Source organism: Amyelois transitella, chromosome 29, assembly GCF_032362555.1.
Source record: "Amyelois transitella isolate CPQ chromosome 29, ilAmyTran1.1, whole genome shotgun sequence".
In the NCBI taxonomy this organism is placed as follows: domain Eukaryota; kingdom Metazoa; phylum Arthropoda; class Insecta; order Lepidoptera; family Pyralidae; genus Amyelois; species Amyelois transitella.
This window is the reverse complement of record NC_083532.1, coordinates 2,142,930-2,163,110: the sequence shown is the minus strand read 5'-3', so window position 1 is coordinate 2,163,110 and position 20,181 is coordinate 2,142,930. Positions and strand designations below refer to the sequence as shown.

Below are 20,181 nucleotides of genomic sequence, written 5' to 3'. Positions count from 1 at the left end.
TACATATAAAATTTATATAGAATGTGAAAAAGTAGAAAGAATAAATTGAGTTGAAGGGGCATGGATCAATATCATTTTTATCTTCACACATAAGTAATATTAATTGAAGTAATTTAGTAATATTGACTGATTGTTATGTACTCAATGTAAATGCCCCTGGTAATTAATTAGGTATTAAATAATGTGTCTAGTTACAGATTTTAAGTATAAAGATGAAGGATAAAGGTAGGTACAAAACTTTACTGATTTTATAAATTTATGTATATAGACATACGAAATTTTGTATGAAATAATATAAAATTTACATAAATATTTCTTTTCGCGTGCGATATTTTAAAATCTTATTTTATTTCCTTTATAAATGGGTTTAAAAATCCCATCGAAAAATATTTACAAAAATGGCTGGCACAGGAATCAGGACGTTACATAATTCCTCGAAACTTGGCACGATTTGATATACATATACTTTACTAATTTCAGAACTTTTTCTAAATTAAAAGTTATAAGTAACTGCGTTTGTTAATAACGTGACATAATAATTGATATCTTATGACAAAGCACATTTATGATTTCCTTTTTTATATGAATGTTATATTTTACTGGAATAAAGAGTTATGTTATTATGCTATACGAATATGCAACTGATAGGCAACGTTCAGCTGTTTGGCTTAATGAAAGAATTTAAATTTAATTATGCTATATGCATGTTATTAAGAGTGCTTGGATAGTTTAGCCATAGACTACATTTTCAAATGTTATGTCACGACATTATATTTTTGTGTATATTATAAATAATTAGTATACAAATACTTTTGTTATCAATGACATTACATTTATTGTTACACATAATTAAATATAACTGTAATTATTTAAATACAATAAGGTGTAATATTATAAACTAGAATAATTATTATAATAACACATTCACGTATTTAAACATTTCGATAAATAATTCTTAATTTTACTAGTAATAATAATGTTAAGTAATAATTCGTATATCTTTGAAATATCTAATAATAAATAAAACGAACGTAATTTAACAGCTTCAACTAAACATATAAAGACTTATCATTTTATAAATTTGAATATGTTATATGGCAAAATTTTCTATATTATATTAAAATGTGATGAGTTTTTTTATATATTTTAGATAAAATTTCGCACAAATCTAGCGTGGTTCTAGCACGACTGCTACCTAATTTCACTAGCTCTAAAATAAGGCGCATTTTTGCATTGAATAAATAGGCTACACAATTTAGTATGCACATTACTTTAAAATTTTGTGATTCGTTTTTTAAGTAAATTCTAAGGTCGTTAAGACTTCTGGACTCAATTGTGACATGAGATATTCACTATCGAAATATTGGTCATTAGCTTTAAGCACATTGTTTTTTAATATACTGTGGAATAGAATATCTCTGTATTTTTTTATAATATGTTTGGCAAAATATATTATAAATGCACCCTAGTTTCTACGATTTTATTACCCTAACTGAATCTAAATGATGTAAAATATAAACTAATTTTCAAAATGGACGTTAAGCTTGCAAGCTTAAAGCTCGGATCGAACTTTATTCATTGAACTATATTTTATTTTACAATACGTATGAATGGCAAATTCAAAGCGGTTTGTTTTAGAATCAATTGTTTGGTTCAAAAACTCATGCTTTGTTTATTTATTTTTTATTCGCTATTATGCATATAACATCCATACAATTTTAATAATGTTGCCACAATATGGATATTAAAAATGTTTTGATAAGAATGTTCTAGCTTTTTCTTGGAATTTTGGTCTCATGATGAATTTCCGAAAATTCATAATTAGCAAACGTCAACATGATTGTCATCTTTATTTTTAAGAAAACCCTTTCCGCAGGTTTTGACTGTGCGTTGTTAGATTATACAAATTAACTTTCTCTATGATATATATAATTTTGATCCGCTAGGGCTCTTTGTTTCGTAGTACTAATGGATGGATTTTAGGAATACATGATCGATTACTACGTTACGAGTATTTATTCGATGGTCCTCGGCTAAGTTGTTGTTGAAAAGATACTAATTCCATGATTTAAATATAAAAATTTATTAATAAAAATGTGCGACAAAGAAATGGGCGATATCATGACAATTTTTTTACAAATTATGATTCAATGTGTAAATAAATCTAATTATTTATTAACGTAAGACAAATTGATCGATAAGCTTGACAATAAACTATAAACGCAAACTATTGTAAAAAATCAATATTTAAACATTTTTTTTTACTTAATAAAATATTTTAAATAGCGAACATATCGCTTGCTTTTATTAGAAAAAAAATTCCTAATGTAATGGCATTTGACACATTTTCTAAAAATGATTTCTCTTTCCGTATCGATCGTAAAAATCGATTTAAAGTGAAGATTTCTTTTACAAATACTTAATAGGCGGTGGATTCGCAAATAAAGATTTTCTTTTTACCTTATCAAACTAATTTTTTTTTTTTTTTAAATGCCTATAGTGTTTTAAACAGCACGAAAGATTTTATTTATTCATGTATCTAATGTACATGACAATATAAAACAAAGTATCAAAAAACAAAATGCAAAATGGCTAAATTATACCTAAAAATAATAATTATTAAATAATTATTTTATTTGAGTGAGACATCAAATACAAATATACAACAATATTGTGCTCAATATACATAAATATAGTAAAAAAAGGAACCACAAATAACTGTAGAAATAAAAATAATTAATATTGTATGACTTGACTTGAATATTGTTTGTCCTTGTTTATAAAATACAGTTAATAAAGGACGGCGATATGTAACATTGACAGTTTGATTTATGGTTGCTACATTCATACATTTATTTATTCGTGAAAGTGCCAACAACCTTAAGCCAAACGCCTAGATAAAAAATAAATCATCTCAACTGTCTTTTTTACTGATTTGATTAGAAAGAGAGTCTATTTTGATTCCCTTCGAGAAAGAGATGGAACGATGTAAGAAATTTAAAATAACTTTTATATTTGGAAAACGACAGTCATATTCAATTATATAAGTATATTTTTACTTAATTTAATTTATACGTTTTTGAAAACATATGGCAAAAATGCAAGGCATATTTAGATATGCCTTAATTTTGCAAAAGTGAGTTTGGCTTAAAGTTATTATATACCGTACCTGTACCTACTCGTTTCTAAAATCATTTTTTGTCACACTCAGATAAATTAAAAAAAAGGAAGACAAGAAAAAAAAACCCGTTAACAATGTGTAAATAATTTGAAAAATCCTCTTCCTTTTTCTGGAGCTGGGCCCATCAGCATGGGCACTTGATTTTTGTGGGTTATTGTGATCTGTGAAAATCATAAATAAAATTTTAATATATTTTTGTTTTTACTAAAGTTCATCAATGTGCAGAAATTTGTGGGAACCATTGAAATATGAAATGTGACATTAAAAAAATACATTTTTAGTTAAGTTAATTTATCACCTCACCTCTCTGGAGGGGAGACCAGGGTACGCCTTTTGACCATGACTCTGGATTGGGTGAGTCAGGTTTTTACACAATACGACTTCCGTCTGACCTCCTCCTTTAAAACATAGCGTGTATCCAGCTGCTTCTCTTTCCGTGCAGAACGTAAAAGTCAATAAAGGGAATAGCCAATTTGTGATTCATCTTTTAGGCGACGGCCTAACAATCTGTTACTATTGTAAACGAGGCATTACAGTCTTTTCAACACTATGGTTTTTGTCTACCCCGCAAGGGATATAGACGTGATATGAATGCACATATCTGAACTAATATTATAATTGCAAAAGTAAGTTTATTTGTTTGGTTATTCTTTACGGGTTACCCACTAAATTAATCATTTTGAAATATCACGTTTATATAATTAACAATCTGGAGAAGGACATAACTATAATTCCCGTGGGAATTGCCAAAAAACTGTACACTTTTGTAGGTAGCGTTAAATTCGTCGCTTTCTGTAGGTGGCGTTTAAATTCGTTGCTTTTTCTACATAGTGCTAATTACGTCGCTTTTATATAGATGGCGTTAAATTAATCGCTTTCTGTAGATGGCGCTAAATGCATGCCTGCGAAGCTGGGGGTGAAAGCTGGTCTAATATGAATCAAGTAGGTATTATACTAGTTTACTGGTTCTTAAGACTATTGTAAACAATGATCTGTTTTTATTTCTATCCGTTCTGCCCTGGTATAACTAAAATGCCGTTATCTGCCAAATCCTTCTTTTAAGTAAAACGTCAAAAACTGCGTTAAAAATTTAAACTGATGCCATTCATCAATGAGAACGCCTATATAGGTATGAATGACTTAAAGGTACCAAAAAGTCGTATATACAGATCGAAAGAGATTTTTTTTTCTTATTTTACTATTAAAAAAGGGTGTAAATCCTGATGTCAGATAACGGCATTTTAGTTATACCACGGCAGCGTTGGTACTATACATAAGCGACCATCGGTCACTGCACACAAACTTCAACTTTAAGGGGTAAAGGTAAATATATAAATAATAAATAAATAAATAAATAAATACGGGACAAATTACACTGATTGAGTTAGCCTCGAAGTAAGTTCGAAACTTGTGTTACGAGATACTAACTCAACGATACTATATTTTATAATAAATACTTATATAGATAAACACCCAAGACCCAGGCCAATCAGAAAAAGTTCTTTTCTCATCATGCCCTGGCCGGGATTCGAACCCGGGACCTCCGATGTCACAGACAAGCATACTACCGCTGAGCCACAGAGGCCGTCAAGGTCTCCGTTTAGTCGATGGTACCTTGCAAGGAGTCTGCATCCAGGGCTCTCCGTCGATCTGCATGGGGAATGTCTTCTTGGTGGTGATGGTGATGGAGCTGCACTGCGCCAGGCGGCGGCCGGACGCGCGGAGGCCTTATTTTAAATTTATTTTAAATTTATTTTTAAATTTATTTTTAAATTTATTTTTTATTTTAATATCAATTCATTTTTATGCATACATACATACATACATAAAATCACGCCTCTTTCCCGGTGGGGTAGTGTAATAATAATGCAAAACCAAATGTATTGGTTTTATTCTAGTTAAAACACAACTATGACAGTAACAATAAAGACAAGATTATTCTTTTAAAATGTCATAGATAACATGTCATTCTCCCCCCCTTAAATAATCCCTTAAATAAGCTGGTGGTCTGCGATCTCTCCTAGAACGGCGTAGAACAGGTTCTTCGGACTCGGCTGTCCGTCCTTCATTTGACACGTCAGGTTCCACAGTGTCATTTATAGTTCCCTGGACATCCGGCTCCATATCAGCACTTTCTTCACTCTCCTGATTAAGTTGCGGCAAAGGAGCTAAATGTTTATTAGAAACTACTGTTTCACGACCATCAGGAAGCTTGACATATGAATACATGGGATTAGGTTGTAATAATTCCACTTCATCAACTAATGGGTCATATTTAGAATTTCTTACGTGTCGTTTAAGTAGTACAGGTCCTGGATTAAGTAACCACGTTGGCATAGATTGTCCATTTAGTGATCGTCTAGGATGATGAAACATACGTTCATGAGGGGTTGCATTGGTACTTGTACATAACAACGAGCGTATTGAGTGAAGAGCAAAAGGCAAAACTTTTTCCCATTCTTCGATTCGCATACTTTTGGACCGAATGCTTAGTTGAATACTCTTCCATAATGTTCCATTTAGTCTTTCTATTTGTCCGTTACCTTCTGGATTGTAGGGAGAGCTTCTGCTTGTAGCTATTCCAAGGGAATGAAGAAATTGTTGGACTTCTTCTGATAAAAATGATGTTCCTCTGTCAGAGTGAATATATTGTGGTATACCAAATAGATAAAAGATATCTTTCAGACAATGAACAACAGTTGAAGCAGTCATATCTTTACATGGATAAGCGAAGGGAAATCTAGAGTATTCGTCGATTACTGTTAATATATAACGATTAGTAGTGTTACTTGGCACAGGCCCTTTGAAATCTATATTAAGTCTTTCAAAACACGAAGTTGCTTTTATGAGATGGCCGTGTGTCTGACCAAATCTTGGTTTTATTTCTGAACAAATAGGGCAAGACGAAACCATGGATCTTATTTCATTAATCGAATATGGCAGATTCTTTTGACGTACCCAATGTGCCATTCTCACTATTCCAGGATGGCACAAAGCATCGTGTATTTCATAAAGTTTATTTGTAGATATACTAGCGCTTATTCTAGACAAAGCATCAGCAGTGAAATTTTCTTTCCCTGGTCTATATATAATGTCGTATTTATAACACGACAACTCAAGGCGCCATCGTTCAACTTTCTCGTTTTTAACTTTGCTTGTATGATTTTGATTCAGCATAAATGAAACTGACTGTTGATCGGTGATGAGAAGAAAATGTCGACCCAAGAGATAGTGTCGCCACTTGCGTAAAGATTCTACAATTGCGTAAGCTTCTTTTTCAATAGCAGAGTGACGGCGTTCTGAATCGGAAAGACTTCTAGAAAAAAATGCCACTGGTCTTCCATTTTGTGTAAGAGATGCTGCAATTGTATGCTCAGAAGCATCAGTTTCAACGACGAATCTTTCTTCATTGTCTATTGCAGTCAAACATGACTTAGCAATAGTAGATTTAAGAGAATTAAAACTAGAAATAGCTGTTTCATCGAGTGGAAAGCTTTTGCTTGAGATTAAAGGCCTTACCTTTTCAGAAAAATTTTGTACCCATTTCGAATAATGCGCAAAAAGCCCGAGAGTTCTTTTCAGTGAAGGTCCATCTGATGGGACTGGTAAGTCAAGAAGTGGCTTAAGACGAGTTGAATCTGGTTTAATAGTGTTATTATGAACATTATAACCAAGTAAATTTATAGAGCTAGAAGAAAAGGTACATTTGTCTTTGTTAAGTGTCAAACTGTATTTCTCGGCTGCCATCATAAATCTTTCCAAATTTTTGTCATGATCGTCTTTTGTTTTGCCGCATACGGTAATATCATCTAAATAAGCAAATGTGCCGTTAAGTTTCTCTGACTCTATTATAAATTGCAGTGTACGTTGAAAAGCAGCTACGCCATTGGTTACTCCAAATGGAATGCGAGTAAACTGATATAAATTACCACATGCTTCGAATGCTGTATACTTTTTTTCTTTTTCTAATATTGGAATTTGGTGGTAAGCACTTTTCAAATCAATTTGACTAAAATAGTTGTATTTAGCTACATTAGCAACTACCAGTTCTATGCTAGGCAGTGGATGAGCATCAAGTTCTGTATATTTGTTAATAGTTCGCGAATAATCAATAACCATGCGGCGCCGGTGATGATCTCCCCCAATAATTATTACTTGTGCCCTCCTAGGAGATACAGATGGTTCAATCACTCCATCTTGTAAAAGATTATGTATCTCTTGTCTTATAAAAGTTTCTTCATCAGTGCTATAGCGTCTCGACCGGACTGCTATTGGTTTTATGTTAGGAGATAAATTTGTAAAAACAGACACAGCTGGAACAGTTGCTTGCATGACATTGCAGATTTGAAGGCTTTCTCTTTTTCCACCAAAATGTAATTCTACTGACGAATGATCCTTAAGAACATCATGTCCAATAATTACGTCAGAACATAAGTTATTTACAATAAGTAATGGTATGTTTTTGTACGTACTGTTATTCAGTTGAATAGTAGGATAGCAGATACCATCTACATGTGATACATGATTCAATGATGCCAGTGTAATCGTTTGATGGCATGGTTTAATTTTGAGATTCATAGCTTGCACCAGATTACGATCAATAAAGCTCACGGAACTGCCAGTGTCAATAAGGGCATCAGCTCTTGTATCATTGACAAATATAGTAATTGTAGCTTTTCGTAAATTAGACGGAGAAGCAGCTATTATTCCAGACATATTGTTCTCAATTTCAGTTTCTACGGAATTTATAGTTGGTCTACTTCTACATACATTAGCGAAATGACCTTTCTTAGAACATAATTGGCAACAGGAATTAAAAGCAGGACATTTGTTCCTTTGATGTACATTTCCTCCACAGAAAAAACATTTTCGCTGAGAATAATAATTTTTCTTAGTTTCATTTCTGTTTTGTACTAAGTCTATAGTGTTTTTAGACATATTGAGAGCATTAAGAGTCGTTGGAGTTGAATAAGATTTCGTGTTATTTATTGCTGTTTCAAGCGAAATTGCTACATTAAGTGCTTCGTCTAAAGTAAGTGATAAATGCTCAAGGAGTCTTTCACGTATCTGTTGAGATTGAATACCTGAGATAAATGCGTCACGAATATATTCATTTCTATATTCTTCAGCTGATACTTCTCTAAAATTACAATTATGAGATAACAGTTTGAGTGCTTGTACATATTCTGAAATACTTTCACTTATTTGTTGTTTTCTTATAGTAAGAGAATGTCGAGCATGTATCTCATTTTGTGGTTTTATGTAAATATTATTTAGTGCTTCTATAGCTTTAGTATAGGTTTGGTATTCCTTTATATATGAATATACAGTTGGCGAAAGATGGTTGACTAAGAGTTTTAATTTGAGTGATTCGTCTTTAAATTCTGTTAATTCTTCAGATAAGAAATTTATAAAAGTATACCGCCAGTGAGTCCAACGAAGATCAGCTCCACATATATTAGGTTCCACATCAAAACGTTCTGGACGCAAATACCGTGCGATATTTCCTGTGGAAGTGGTAGCCATTTTTTTTTCCAAAGAAATTTATTTTATTTTGTAAAATAATGTTTTGCTGATATAGAATAAATTTGACTAAGCGTCGATATACATTATTGATAAGGTTTAACTAGAATAAATTGTAATAATAATGCAAAACCAAATGTATTGGTTTTATTCTAGTTAAAACACAACTATGACAGTAACAATAAAGACAAGATTATTCTTTTAAAATATCATAGATAACATGTCAGGTAGACAGAGACTATGTACCTCTTTCCACTTGCAACGATCTCTGCATACTTCCTTCCTTTTATACATACATTCACGTATATATCCCTTGGGGGGTAAACAGAAGCAAAATCCTTGAAGACTGATAGGCCACGTTCAGCTGTTCTGTCCAATTATAGAATTGAGAGTCGTATAGTGACAGGTTGCTAGACCGTCGCCTAAAATAATGCCAAGTTTATAAGCCTTTCCCTTAGTCGCCTTTTACGACATCCATGGGAAAGACATGGAGTGGTCCTATTATTTTTTCTATTGGTGCCGAAAACCACACGGCACGTATATTTCAATACGTAAAATACGTAATGAAATGGACTATACGACTCACCCGTCCGAACCTGTCCCATGTGTAGGCAGTTCTCTAAGCCTATAACTTCTATCAGCTTGTCACCAATGTCTGAAACAAATGAATGTATGTATTTATTAAGTTATTTTATTTAGACCAGCTGGTTGACCGAGCGGTGCTCGGTGGACGTCAGAAAAATAAAAAATTATATACATACCAGTAAGTAAAGTGCGATTGCTCTGATATTTTAAACTGTTTCAATCTTGGAGTACTTACCTACTCAGTAGTTATGTACGTCGATGACTAATAATATAATGTCAATAGTTTCAAATGACAATAGAAAAAAATACAACTATCGTTGTCTAGCAACCATCTTGTGTAGAAAAATTATTTTCGATTAAAAAAGGGAGGAATATTGAAAAAAATTCCGAATTTTATTAGACATGGAAACCCAGTAATGTGCCGTGTGGTTCCCGGCATAAATACAAAAAAGAATAGGACCACTCTATCTCTTTCCCATGGATGTCGGTAAAGGCGACTAAGGGATAGGCTTACAAACTTGGGATGTCGGCCTCTGTGGCGCAGCGGTAGTACGCTTGTCTGTGACAACGGAGGTCCCGGGTTCGAATCCCGGCCAAGGCATGATGAAAAAAGAACTTTTTCTGATTGCCCTGGGTCTTGGGTGTTTATCTATATAAGTATTTATTATAAAATATAGTATCGTTGAGTTAGTATCTCGTAACACAAGTCTCGAACTTACTTCGAGGCTAACTCAATCTGTGTAAATTGTCCCGTATATATTTATTTATTTATATTTATTTATTCTGTTGTAGGCGATAGGCTAGCAACCTATCACTATTTAAATTTCAATTCAATCACAAAGCCAAACACCTGAACGTGGCCTATCAGTCTTTCAAGACTGTTGGCTCTGTCTACCCCGCAAGGGAAATAGACATGATATGATTTATATATTTATGTACATCAAGGAAAATAAGAAAAAAATTAAAATAAAAATAAATTCAGTACAAGGGCACTACTTATTTCTAGAGAATTTTTTTTCAGTAGGCTCCCGACAGGAAAGTGTAAAGAAAGGCATTGGCATGTAATAATCCCCCGATAGGTAAGTTGAAAAAAAAGGCATTGGCTTGTGTACATAATAATTAAGATATAAACTTACTGATATTAATAAACCTAAAACATATTATCATAAAACAACAAATATATACATAATACGTACATATTTGTTACTTTATGATAATATGTTTATATCTACATAATACGTACATATTTGTTACTTTATGATAATATGTTTATATCTACATAATACGTACATATTTGTTACTTTATGCTAATATATACCTACCTTGTTGTGCGTTAGGGAACCTGCCGCGGCGCTGCGCTGCGCCCGCGCCCCACAGGTTGGAGCCGCCGTGCGCGTACGGGATGTTCAGCAGCGCCACGCCCTGCAGCGCCGGGCCCGCGCTCAGCGCCAGCGACGACCCGTCACACTTACAATAATACATTTTTATTCATTATTATAGTACCCGTCACACTTACAATACATTTTCATTCATTATTATAGTACCCGTCACACTTACAATACATTTTTATTCATTATTATAGTATATATAGCAAGTGGAAATCCATAGTCTCCGCTTACTCCAATGGGTGACAGGCGTGATGGTATGTATGTTTAATAGAGTTGATAAAATGATATTATTACTATTTCTAAACTATACTAATATTAAAACTAACTAATTAAAATAAAGTAACATTCCAAAATTACAAACTTAACAAAAAATATATAAGTTAAAACTTGTCATTTCTTTCGGTTTCCAAACATTGGTTGACGTCAAATTTATAAATTACTTAAAACTAATTTTACTGCCGCTTCCAATGAAGCGGTAACAAACTGCACTGCAGCATTTTCTTCAATAACGTCAACGTACCAATCATCCAAAGTTAGAATAGAAATGTGGACGAGAGAATACGTTGTTATGATTAATCGATTTATACAAAATTTTAATAATAAAAAATGTAATTTAAAATGGATAGCGAAATAAAATAAAAAAATTGAGTGTACTAAATTTTGATACATACATAAAATCACGCCTCTTTCCCGGAGGGGTAGGCAGAGACTACATCTTCCCACTTGCCACGATCTCTACATACTTCTTTCCTTATATCCACATTCATAAATATTTATTAATAATACATATTATGGCGTGATTTATGCATGTTGTATTATTAATAAATGTGCGAATTTTGATCTAAAATCAAACTACAAGATGGGTCAAAGGCATACCCCAGGCTCCTCTCCAGAGTAGTGAGGATGCAACTTGGATTAAAAAGCCAGGAGGATGAAGATATAACATACTTAAATCACGCCTCTATCCCGGAGGGATAGGCAGAGACTACATCTCTCCACTTGCCACGATCCCTACATACTTCTTTCCTTACATACACATTCATAACTCTCTTCATATAATCTCGTCGATCTCGGGTATCCTTGACCTGACCTTTCGCCAAAACGTCTCCTATTTGATCAAGGTACGTTCGTCTAGACCTTCCCACTCCAACAATTCCATTCATACCTTGTATATTTGGTTAGTTAAAACTTTTACTAACCAAATATAGACTTAACCTAACTAACCAGATTCAGAGTTTTTAGGAAACGCGATAAATTAATTAAAAAACAGACATATAAATGAATACTACTCGTAAAATAGATGAAATTTTAAATATACCGTGTTTATATAATGCTTAATTAGTTACTGAAAATTCAGGCTTCTTGTTTTATCCACAACGAAATTATAGAGGCGTTGAAAATAGACTGAATTGCTTCGAGAAAAGGACGGTACGGCCGTTTCGCTTTTTTTTTGCTCGACTTGGCGGTGTCACTGCCGTGCCCCCATATTAAAAGAATAACATACATACATATAATCACGTCTATATCCCTTGCGGAGCCAGAGCCAACAGTCTTGAAAAGACTGAAAGGCCACGTTGAGCTAATTGGCTTAATGATAGAGAATTATTATGTTGGTACATGTAAAATGTGCACGGGCCCATAGGGACCCGGTCATTTGGGAGGCGTTCATGGGGCCGAAGCCAACATGAAGAGGCCCTTTGGTACCTTTTGTGCTAGAGTGAGATGGCTGCAGCTGTGGAGATCTGTCCCTTGATGAACCATTGGGATAAACCAACGGACAGCCCTCCCCAACTGCCAAACTATTGCCAGGTAGGGATTTACTTAGTCTGGGTCATGCGGATGGGATGCTAGTGGATTGGATTACTGGGCTATGGAGTGAGATACGGACATCTGCCTCGAAAATCTCTCACGTAATTTTGATTAGGCAGATGGTGACTCGCTGCTCATTGGCTATACAGCAGCCTGTGGGCACCCTAAATAAGCCACCATGCGGCGGCCAGGGCGCAACACGTTAAAAGCAGCTATAGGATGCCGAGAGGTGCGGCCCCGGTTTCACGAGCACGAGGTATGACCCCGTGCTGGTTTCCCCGCTATTACGCCATTACGTGCAATACACTTCCATCCTGGAGCATAGGATCTGCTCTTGCGACTCCACTCTGGCCGGCCGACTAAGGCAAGCCAGAGGCGGGGAAAGTGTTACTGTGTGTATGTGTGTGTATGGCGCATGTCTGTATGTTCCCCAGGAGGTAGGGTCCGTGGTGTCGCCACTCACCAACGGCTTCGCCACAAGCCGCCCCGCGGAGACTGACTGCACTGGGAAGGAAACCCTTCCACAGAGGGCGATGGGGTCGTCACGTCCCTACGCCTGAATTATTATTATTATTAAAAGAATTCTCACCACAATGTCAATGTACTCGTGCAGGTTCTTGCAACTGGCCGCGAACTGTTCGGACGTGGCGAACTCGAAGTACCACAGCTTGTTCTTCATCCTAGAACTGAACTTGTCCGGGTTCCGTTCCCGCTCCGTGTGGAACTTCACGCAGATGGCCGCGTCCTGGGTAAATATATTGAGAAATTTCATTGTAAAACCGAAAAGAAAACCGCCGAGTTTGTATGAAGAGAGTTATGAATGTGGATGAAGCGAAGGAAGTATGCAGAGATCGTGGCAAGTGGAAAGAGGTAGTCTCTGCCTACCCCTCCGGGAAAGAGGCGTGATTTTATGTATGTATGTATGTAAATTTCATTAAATGAGCAAGTTAAACGAGATGTAGGTACTAGATCTACAAATCAACTTGGGACAGAAGTAACTTTTTTAATGTATGCAGCGAGAGCAATTGTTCGGGCCCGACCGCTACCAAAGGGAAGGTCTTCCTGTAGGTTAGTGTGATGCCTGGGGAACCGCGCGACAGACGGTGTTGAGTCGGAGGTTGTATTTATGCTTAAATCCGTGAAATCTTTGTAATCGCGATTAAGACTCTTCGCTGCTATTGGCTGACGGCGTCATTTTCTTCGCTATGATTGACAGTTTGTGAGTGACATTAGTAATGCCGCCTCATGTATGTATGTTTGTAACGCGATAACTTTCAAACCATTACTATGATTTTGATGAAATTTGTGTAGGATCTGTTAATACATTTTTATTACCGCTTCTTTTGCAATGACGCTTTGGAAACGGCAGTAGAGTTAGTTTTAAGTAATTTATTTGGCATCAACCAATGTTGTGAAACCAAAGGATGTGACAATTATAAAGTGATGTTTGATATAACAATGAATAATAATTTTGAATTAGAATTTGATTAGTATTTAATATTTTCAACTATTTAATACTACTTATACTTACAACTCCTATTGAGAAATAGTTATTGATGATGTTGTAAGGTACTCCTGTGGGATGCGGCGCGGAGTCCGGCATAATCTGCACTTGTTCGCACTGAAACCATAGAAACAAGAATCTTCAGAGATCCCAACTTCTGATAATTACTCGAGCTGGTAAGCAACTGAACTTCGATTATTCTGGCATTTTTCACTGTTTTGGTTCCGTTTTGTTTAAACATTTTTTGACAGCGCAGCGCACTCTCACCAATAGTGTGACATTCGACCACCATTACGCCATAGATTATATCGTTTTCTTTCTGTCACTCACACATACAAAGGCGTAAAATGCCGCCATTATGATGCTTCACTTTTTTTTCAAGCCACACTCCGTCCGCTTTTTTTACTACGTCTATGTATATCACTACATAGTATAAAACAAAGTCACTATTTTAGTCTGTTTGTCTGTATGCTTAAATCTTTAAAATTACGCAACGGATTTTGATGCGGTTTTTTGTAACAGGTAGAGTGGTTCAAGATGAAGGTTTTTATGTATAATTTTTTCCGAATTTTGCACCCGTGCGAAGCCGGGGCGGGTCGCTAGTGACGACTAAATTACAAACCACATCTTACTTCAGTATTAGTGTTTTCCACATGTATTTGCCACCGGTCCATCATGACTGTGCTGGCTCGCGCAATTTTGTCCAGAATTTTATGGATAGATTCCCCTTCGTATCTGAAAATAGATATTCCATATGTATGGATAATTAGAATGAATTCCCCTACAAATGTTGCGGAGGTCAGATGGGAGTCGATTCGTGTAAAAACCTGGCTCACCCAATCTAGGGTCCATGGTCAAAGGCTCGGGTCGGGCTCCTCTCCAGAGTGGCGAGGATGCAACCGGGACTAAAGCCAGGAGGAAGAAGAAATGTATGGATAAATAGAATTTATTACACTGACGCAAAAACAGGAGGATTATCTTCTTTTGTATTTCTCTCGGCATTGATGAAAATTTTGCATTGTAGTTTGTTCCGTCGCTACCTCTTCCTTGAAGCGGTGATAACTTTAATTATAAATAAGTAGTATTTGACATCAATAAGTGTATTGCGATAAGCGAAAACCTGTTTTCTTTTGTAAGTGGCGCTAAATTACCGCGGCTGATGAGGACAACTAGTCCTGATTTATAATTTTTGACGAAATAAAACTCTGGACTCGATAAAAAGATGTGTATTCGGAAAAACGTTCAAAAAAAAGGCGGGAAGATTTTTCTTCTTTTTTTTTACTATGAAAATTGCGCACAGATAACTAATTGGCGCAAACAGCGGCTCTTATATTTGTTGCACATACCCGCCTCCCCATCGTAAACACCGAGCAAGGTCGTTGCCTGTCCCCAACGGGATCACACCGACCGCGGGCTGGGTTTCCATTTGTACTTTGTCTGAAATATAATACATATACTTATCAATTTTCATTCATCCGTATGCGTCATACATACATAGATACACTGTTTACAATAACTGTTTTGTTATTTGTTATATTTATTTTTATGTGCAAATTAAGAATTTGCAAACATACATATAATCACGTCTATATCCCTTGTGGGGAAGACAGAGCCTACAGTCTTGAATGTAAGGCCATAGTTCAGCTGTATGGCTTAAGGATGTAATTGGGATTCAAATTAGTGACAGGTTGCTAGCCCTTCACCTATAAATTCTCAATTCAACACAATTGTGGGAAAGACAGAGCCTACAGTTTTGAATGTAAGCCCATAGTTCAGCTGCATGGCTTAAGGATGGAATTGGGATTAAAATTAGTGACAGGTTGCTAGCCCTTCACCTATAAATTCTCAATTCCTAGCTACACAGCTGAACCTGGTCATCCAATCTTTTCGAGACTGTTATCTGTCTACCCCCCAAAGGTATGTAGATGTTATATATCGCCATCAATTTGTTAATGTCAAAAAATATTCTCATTTCGTAACTTTTTTTATGCTCACCTACTTAGGTTAGCATAAAAATAGTAACCATGTGGGGTAGACAGAGCCAAAAGTAGTACCACTTACCCATAGTTTCGAGAACCCAGCCAACGGTGCCGTCACCCCCACAGCATATAACCCTGTAGCTCTTCACGTCTTTGAACATTTGCAGACCTTGAAATTGGATAAAATCAATTATATTTACTGACAAAAAAGTAAAGAAATAACTTTAAGAGGATGTCATCCTATGGGAAGTGAGTAAGCTGCCCGGTTAAAATATGTGATCCGCAGAAAGGCACAAGTTCGATTCCCGACTCGGCCATGTACCAATGACTTATTTGTCGAAGTTATGTACATTAGTTTGAATATTAGCCGATGCTCTTAAGGTGAAGGAAAACGTCGTGAGGAAACCTGCACATTCAGGCAACTGGATGTGTAACCACGATCGATCCAATACGGGATATAATAATATTCGGGAGGTCAGACGGGAGTCGCTTCGTGTAAAAACCTGACTCACCCAATCCAGGATCTTGGACGAATGGATTACGGAACTGGTACAAATGCCTGATTATTATATATACGTATACATCGTGCCGTGCCGTGTGGTTCCCGGCACCAATACAAAAAAGAAAAGGACTACTCCATTTCTTTCCCATGGATGTCGTAAAGGCCGACTAAGGGGTAGGCTTATAAACTTGGGATTCTTTTAGGCGATGGGCTAGCAACCTATCACTATTTGAATCTCAATCCAATCTTAAAGCCAAATAGCTGAACGTGGCCTATCAGTCTTTACAAGGCTGTAGGATCTGTCTACCCCGCAAAGGATATAGACGTGATTATATGTATGTATGTACGTATACATCCCGCCTCTTTCTTGGAGTGGCAGACAAAGATAAGACAAGAACAAACATAATATCAACTCACCCTGCATTGGACCTCCTTTGGCAATATCGTGCACCTGTCTCGGGTTCAATATATACTGGAGTTTCCTCAATACCCTCGACCCTTGCCTCCCCCCACTCTTAGGGTTGATGAAGACGAGTAAGGGACACGTGCCGTCAGGCGGCGTGATCTGAAACGAAATTGGCGGGGCTCGGTGTTCCTTCTTCTCTTCACGTTTCTCTTCTTTCGGCGCTGATATAGATATTGGCAGTGATATTGACGTTGGTAGGGATTGCTGTAAAGTAAGGGAAAACGGGAATACATTAGTTTGAGTGTTAACCGATGCTCTTACGGTGAGGGTAAAAATATAGTGAGGAAAACTGCACATTCTAGCAACTGAAGATGGATAACTTCTTCACCAACGCTCGCGCGAATTGATGGATTTATTAGCGCCACCTACACCATTTATTTATAATATAGTAGATAAAATACTAAAACACCACATGGTACTTACTTAAATTTGAGGGATCTTACTTTGGTGAGTAAGATAGGGTAGGTGTCTACCCTATCTTACCACTTGCCTTTGATGGAGAAAGCTATCTTTTAAAATCTCGGGGTAGTAGCAGACGATATCATTTGATAAAGATCTTTGTCTATTTAGCACCAAAGATTGGACGACTGAAGACTTACATACATACATACATAAAATCACGCCTCTTTCCCGGAGGGGTAGGCAGAGACTACCTCTTTCCACTTGCCACGATCTCTACATACTTCCTTCGCTTCATCCACAATTATAACTCTCTTCATGCAAGCTCGGCGGTTTCGGGTACTCTTGACCTGACCCTTCACCAGGACGAAGACTGAAGACTTAGAGGAGTATAAAAGTTGATTTAAGTCAATCTAATACAATGGATACCTACTCAACTGATGTTCCAAGTCATCTATAAGGGGATGATGGTAGAAGAAATTACCTGATATCTGATTAAATACCTGATCGTGCTGAGGTCTGTGAGGTAGAGACCTTTGCCTGTCCAGCACCAGGGGCCTGATGGCGGTGGGGGGCAGAATGTGCCTCGCGTGCCTACCCAGGGTACAGGCACCTCCGGCGCTGCCCACGCAGCGGTTGTGGAGCTGGTACAATAATAAGTAATTTCTTGATTTTACAATACAACATACATACATATGATCACGTCTTTATCCCTTACGGGGTAGACAGAGTCTTGAAAAGACTGATAGGCCACGTTCAGCTGTTTGATAGAATTGAGATTCAAATAGTGACTAGGGTTGCTAGCCCATCGCCTAAAAGAAGAATCCCAAGTTTATAAGCCTATCCCTTAGACGCCTTTTACGCCATCCATGGGAACAAGATGGAGTGGTCCTATTCTTTTTTTTTATTCGTGCCGGGAACCACACGTCATAATACAATACAATACAAATTATCTTTATTGCCCATAAAAAAAAGGTAGGTATCCCATTCCATGGAACTTTCCGATTGTAGAAGTTACTTGAGCTGAACTTCTCCCTACTGGCTTTAGTCCCAGTTGCATCCTCACCACTCTGAAGATGAGCCCGGGGTATGCCTTTGACCATGGAACCTGGATTGGGTGAGTCAGGTTTTTACAAGAAGCTACCCCCATTTAGCTACGCAACCTTTACAGGGCGACCTAACCCGTATTGGATCGATCATGGTTACACATCCAGTTGCCTGAATGTGCCAGGTTTCCTCAAGATGTTTTCCCACACCGTAAGAGCATCGGTTAGTATTCAAACTAATGTGCACACTTTTGAAGATAATCATTGGTACAAGGCGTGGGTGGGATTTGAACCTGTGCCTTTCTACGCATCACCTATTTTAACTGGGCACATTACCGGTTCGACCACGGACTTAATGAATGAGGTGACTTAAACCAATTATAATGAGCGTCAGAGGTCGCGGTATTTGTTTCTTACCTAAATCCATCTAAATTATCCTAACTAACTGACCAACTGACGTTACAAATCATAACATAATGTCTTTATCCCTTGCGGGTTAGACAGAGCCAACAGTTTTCAGAAGACTGATAGGCCACGTTCAGCTGCTTGGCTTAATGACAGAATTAGTATTCAAATAGCGTCAGATTGCCAGCCCATCGCCTAAAAGAGGAATCGATGGACTAGCAACCTGTCACTATTTGAATCTCAATTCCATCATAAAGCCAAACAGCTGAACATGGCCTGTTAGTCTTTACAAGACTTATGGCTCTGTCTACCCCGCAAGGGATATAGACATGATTATATGTATGTATGTATGAAAAAGACATATTGATAGAGAGAAATAAAGTTTTTTTTTTATGCAGTTACCCGAAACCGCCAAGCTTGCATGAAGAGAGTTATGAATGTGGATGAAGCGAAGGGAGTATGCAGTGATCGTGGCAGGTGGAAAGAGGTAGTCTCTGCCTACCCCTCCGGGAAAGAGGCGTGATTTTATGTATGTATGTATGTTACCGTGATGTGACACCAGCGGCAGTGCAGGCCGGTAATGCCGTTGTAACCTTTAATTTTCTTCCGGCACCTGGCGCATTTCCCGTGGCAATTGCCTGAAAGGGAAATATTGCTATAAAACTTTCAAGACTGTCGGCTCTGTCTACCCCGCGAGGGATGTAGACGTGACTATGTCTACGGGCGTAGACAGTATAGAATCTTGTAGTATAAAAAAAACTAATCATTGATAGTAATCTTGATGACAACTAGAATTTTGGACTTCCAAATGAGTTACCAATGATACGAGGGATATACCTAGACGTGACTATAAGTATGTCTTCGGGCGTAGAGAGTATAGAATCTTGTAGTCCACACTAATAATAAAGAGGAAAGATTTGTATTTTTGTATGTTTGTGTGGAATAAACTCAAAAACTACTGGACCGATTTTGATAAAATTTGGCACAGATATAGAATAGACCTTCAAAAGTGACATAGGCATAAATTTGTTTTGAAATAAATTAGTTTTCAGGTAGATTATTCAACATTCATAAAGTAATACGGGAAAAAAGCGCTACCGAAAATCTTTCCGTGCGGGCGCTGGATCCACTGTTGATTATACAGACATACAATGTATTACAAAAATAAAGATTTTTTGCAGATCTATAAAAAAGTCCGCGACACCATATATCTAACTTCTATAATTTAGTAACTACAAGGTATTTTGTGCGTAAAAAAATAATGTAAATTCAAAGGTGCGTTTTGAGAATTATTATTATACAAGCGTATTAATCCTTATGATTGAAAGTTGTTTTATCATCAAGATAATTTTACGGAGATAAACTTTGTCCGTTACAGCTCAGTGATTGGATAA

General features: G+C 36.6%; 1 protein-coding gene across 1 annotated transcript in view; it reads right to left on the bottom strand.

Moving 5' to 3' along the window:
• Positions 1-2,063: 2,063 nt before the first annotated feature.
• The window catches only part of LOC106135630 (diacylglycerol kinase 1), a 112,332-nt gene continuing 94,214 nt past the window's right edge, over positions 2,064-20,181 (bottom strand). Inside the window, exons 13-24 of the mRNA XM_013335984.2 lie at positions 19,334-19,425; positions 17,840-17,980; positions 16,889-17,141; positions 16,052-16,138; positions 15,337-15,427; positions 14,623-14,725; positions 14,018-14,107; positions 13,076-13,231; positions 10,612-10,756; positions 9,291-9,359; positions 4,796-4,908; positions 2,064-3,342 (exon numbers count right to left, since the gene is read on the bottom strand). Coding sequence (XP_013191438.1) covers positions 3,250-3,342; positions 4,796-4,908; positions 9,291-9,359; positions 10,612-10,756; positions 13,076-13,231; positions 14,018-14,107; positions 14,623-14,725; positions 15,337-15,427; positions 16,052-16,138; positions 16,889-17,141; positions 17,840-17,980; positions 19,334-19,425 — 1,433 coding nt within the window. The 3' untranslated portion in view covers positions 2,064-3,249. The remainder of the gene's footprint in view (positions 3,343-4,795; positions 4,909-9,290; positions 9,360-10,611; positions 10,757-13,075; positions 13,232-14,017; positions 14,108-14,622; positions 14,726-15,336; positions 15,428-16,051; positions 16,139-16,888; positions 17,142-17,839; positions 17,981-19,333; positions 19,426-20,181) is intronic.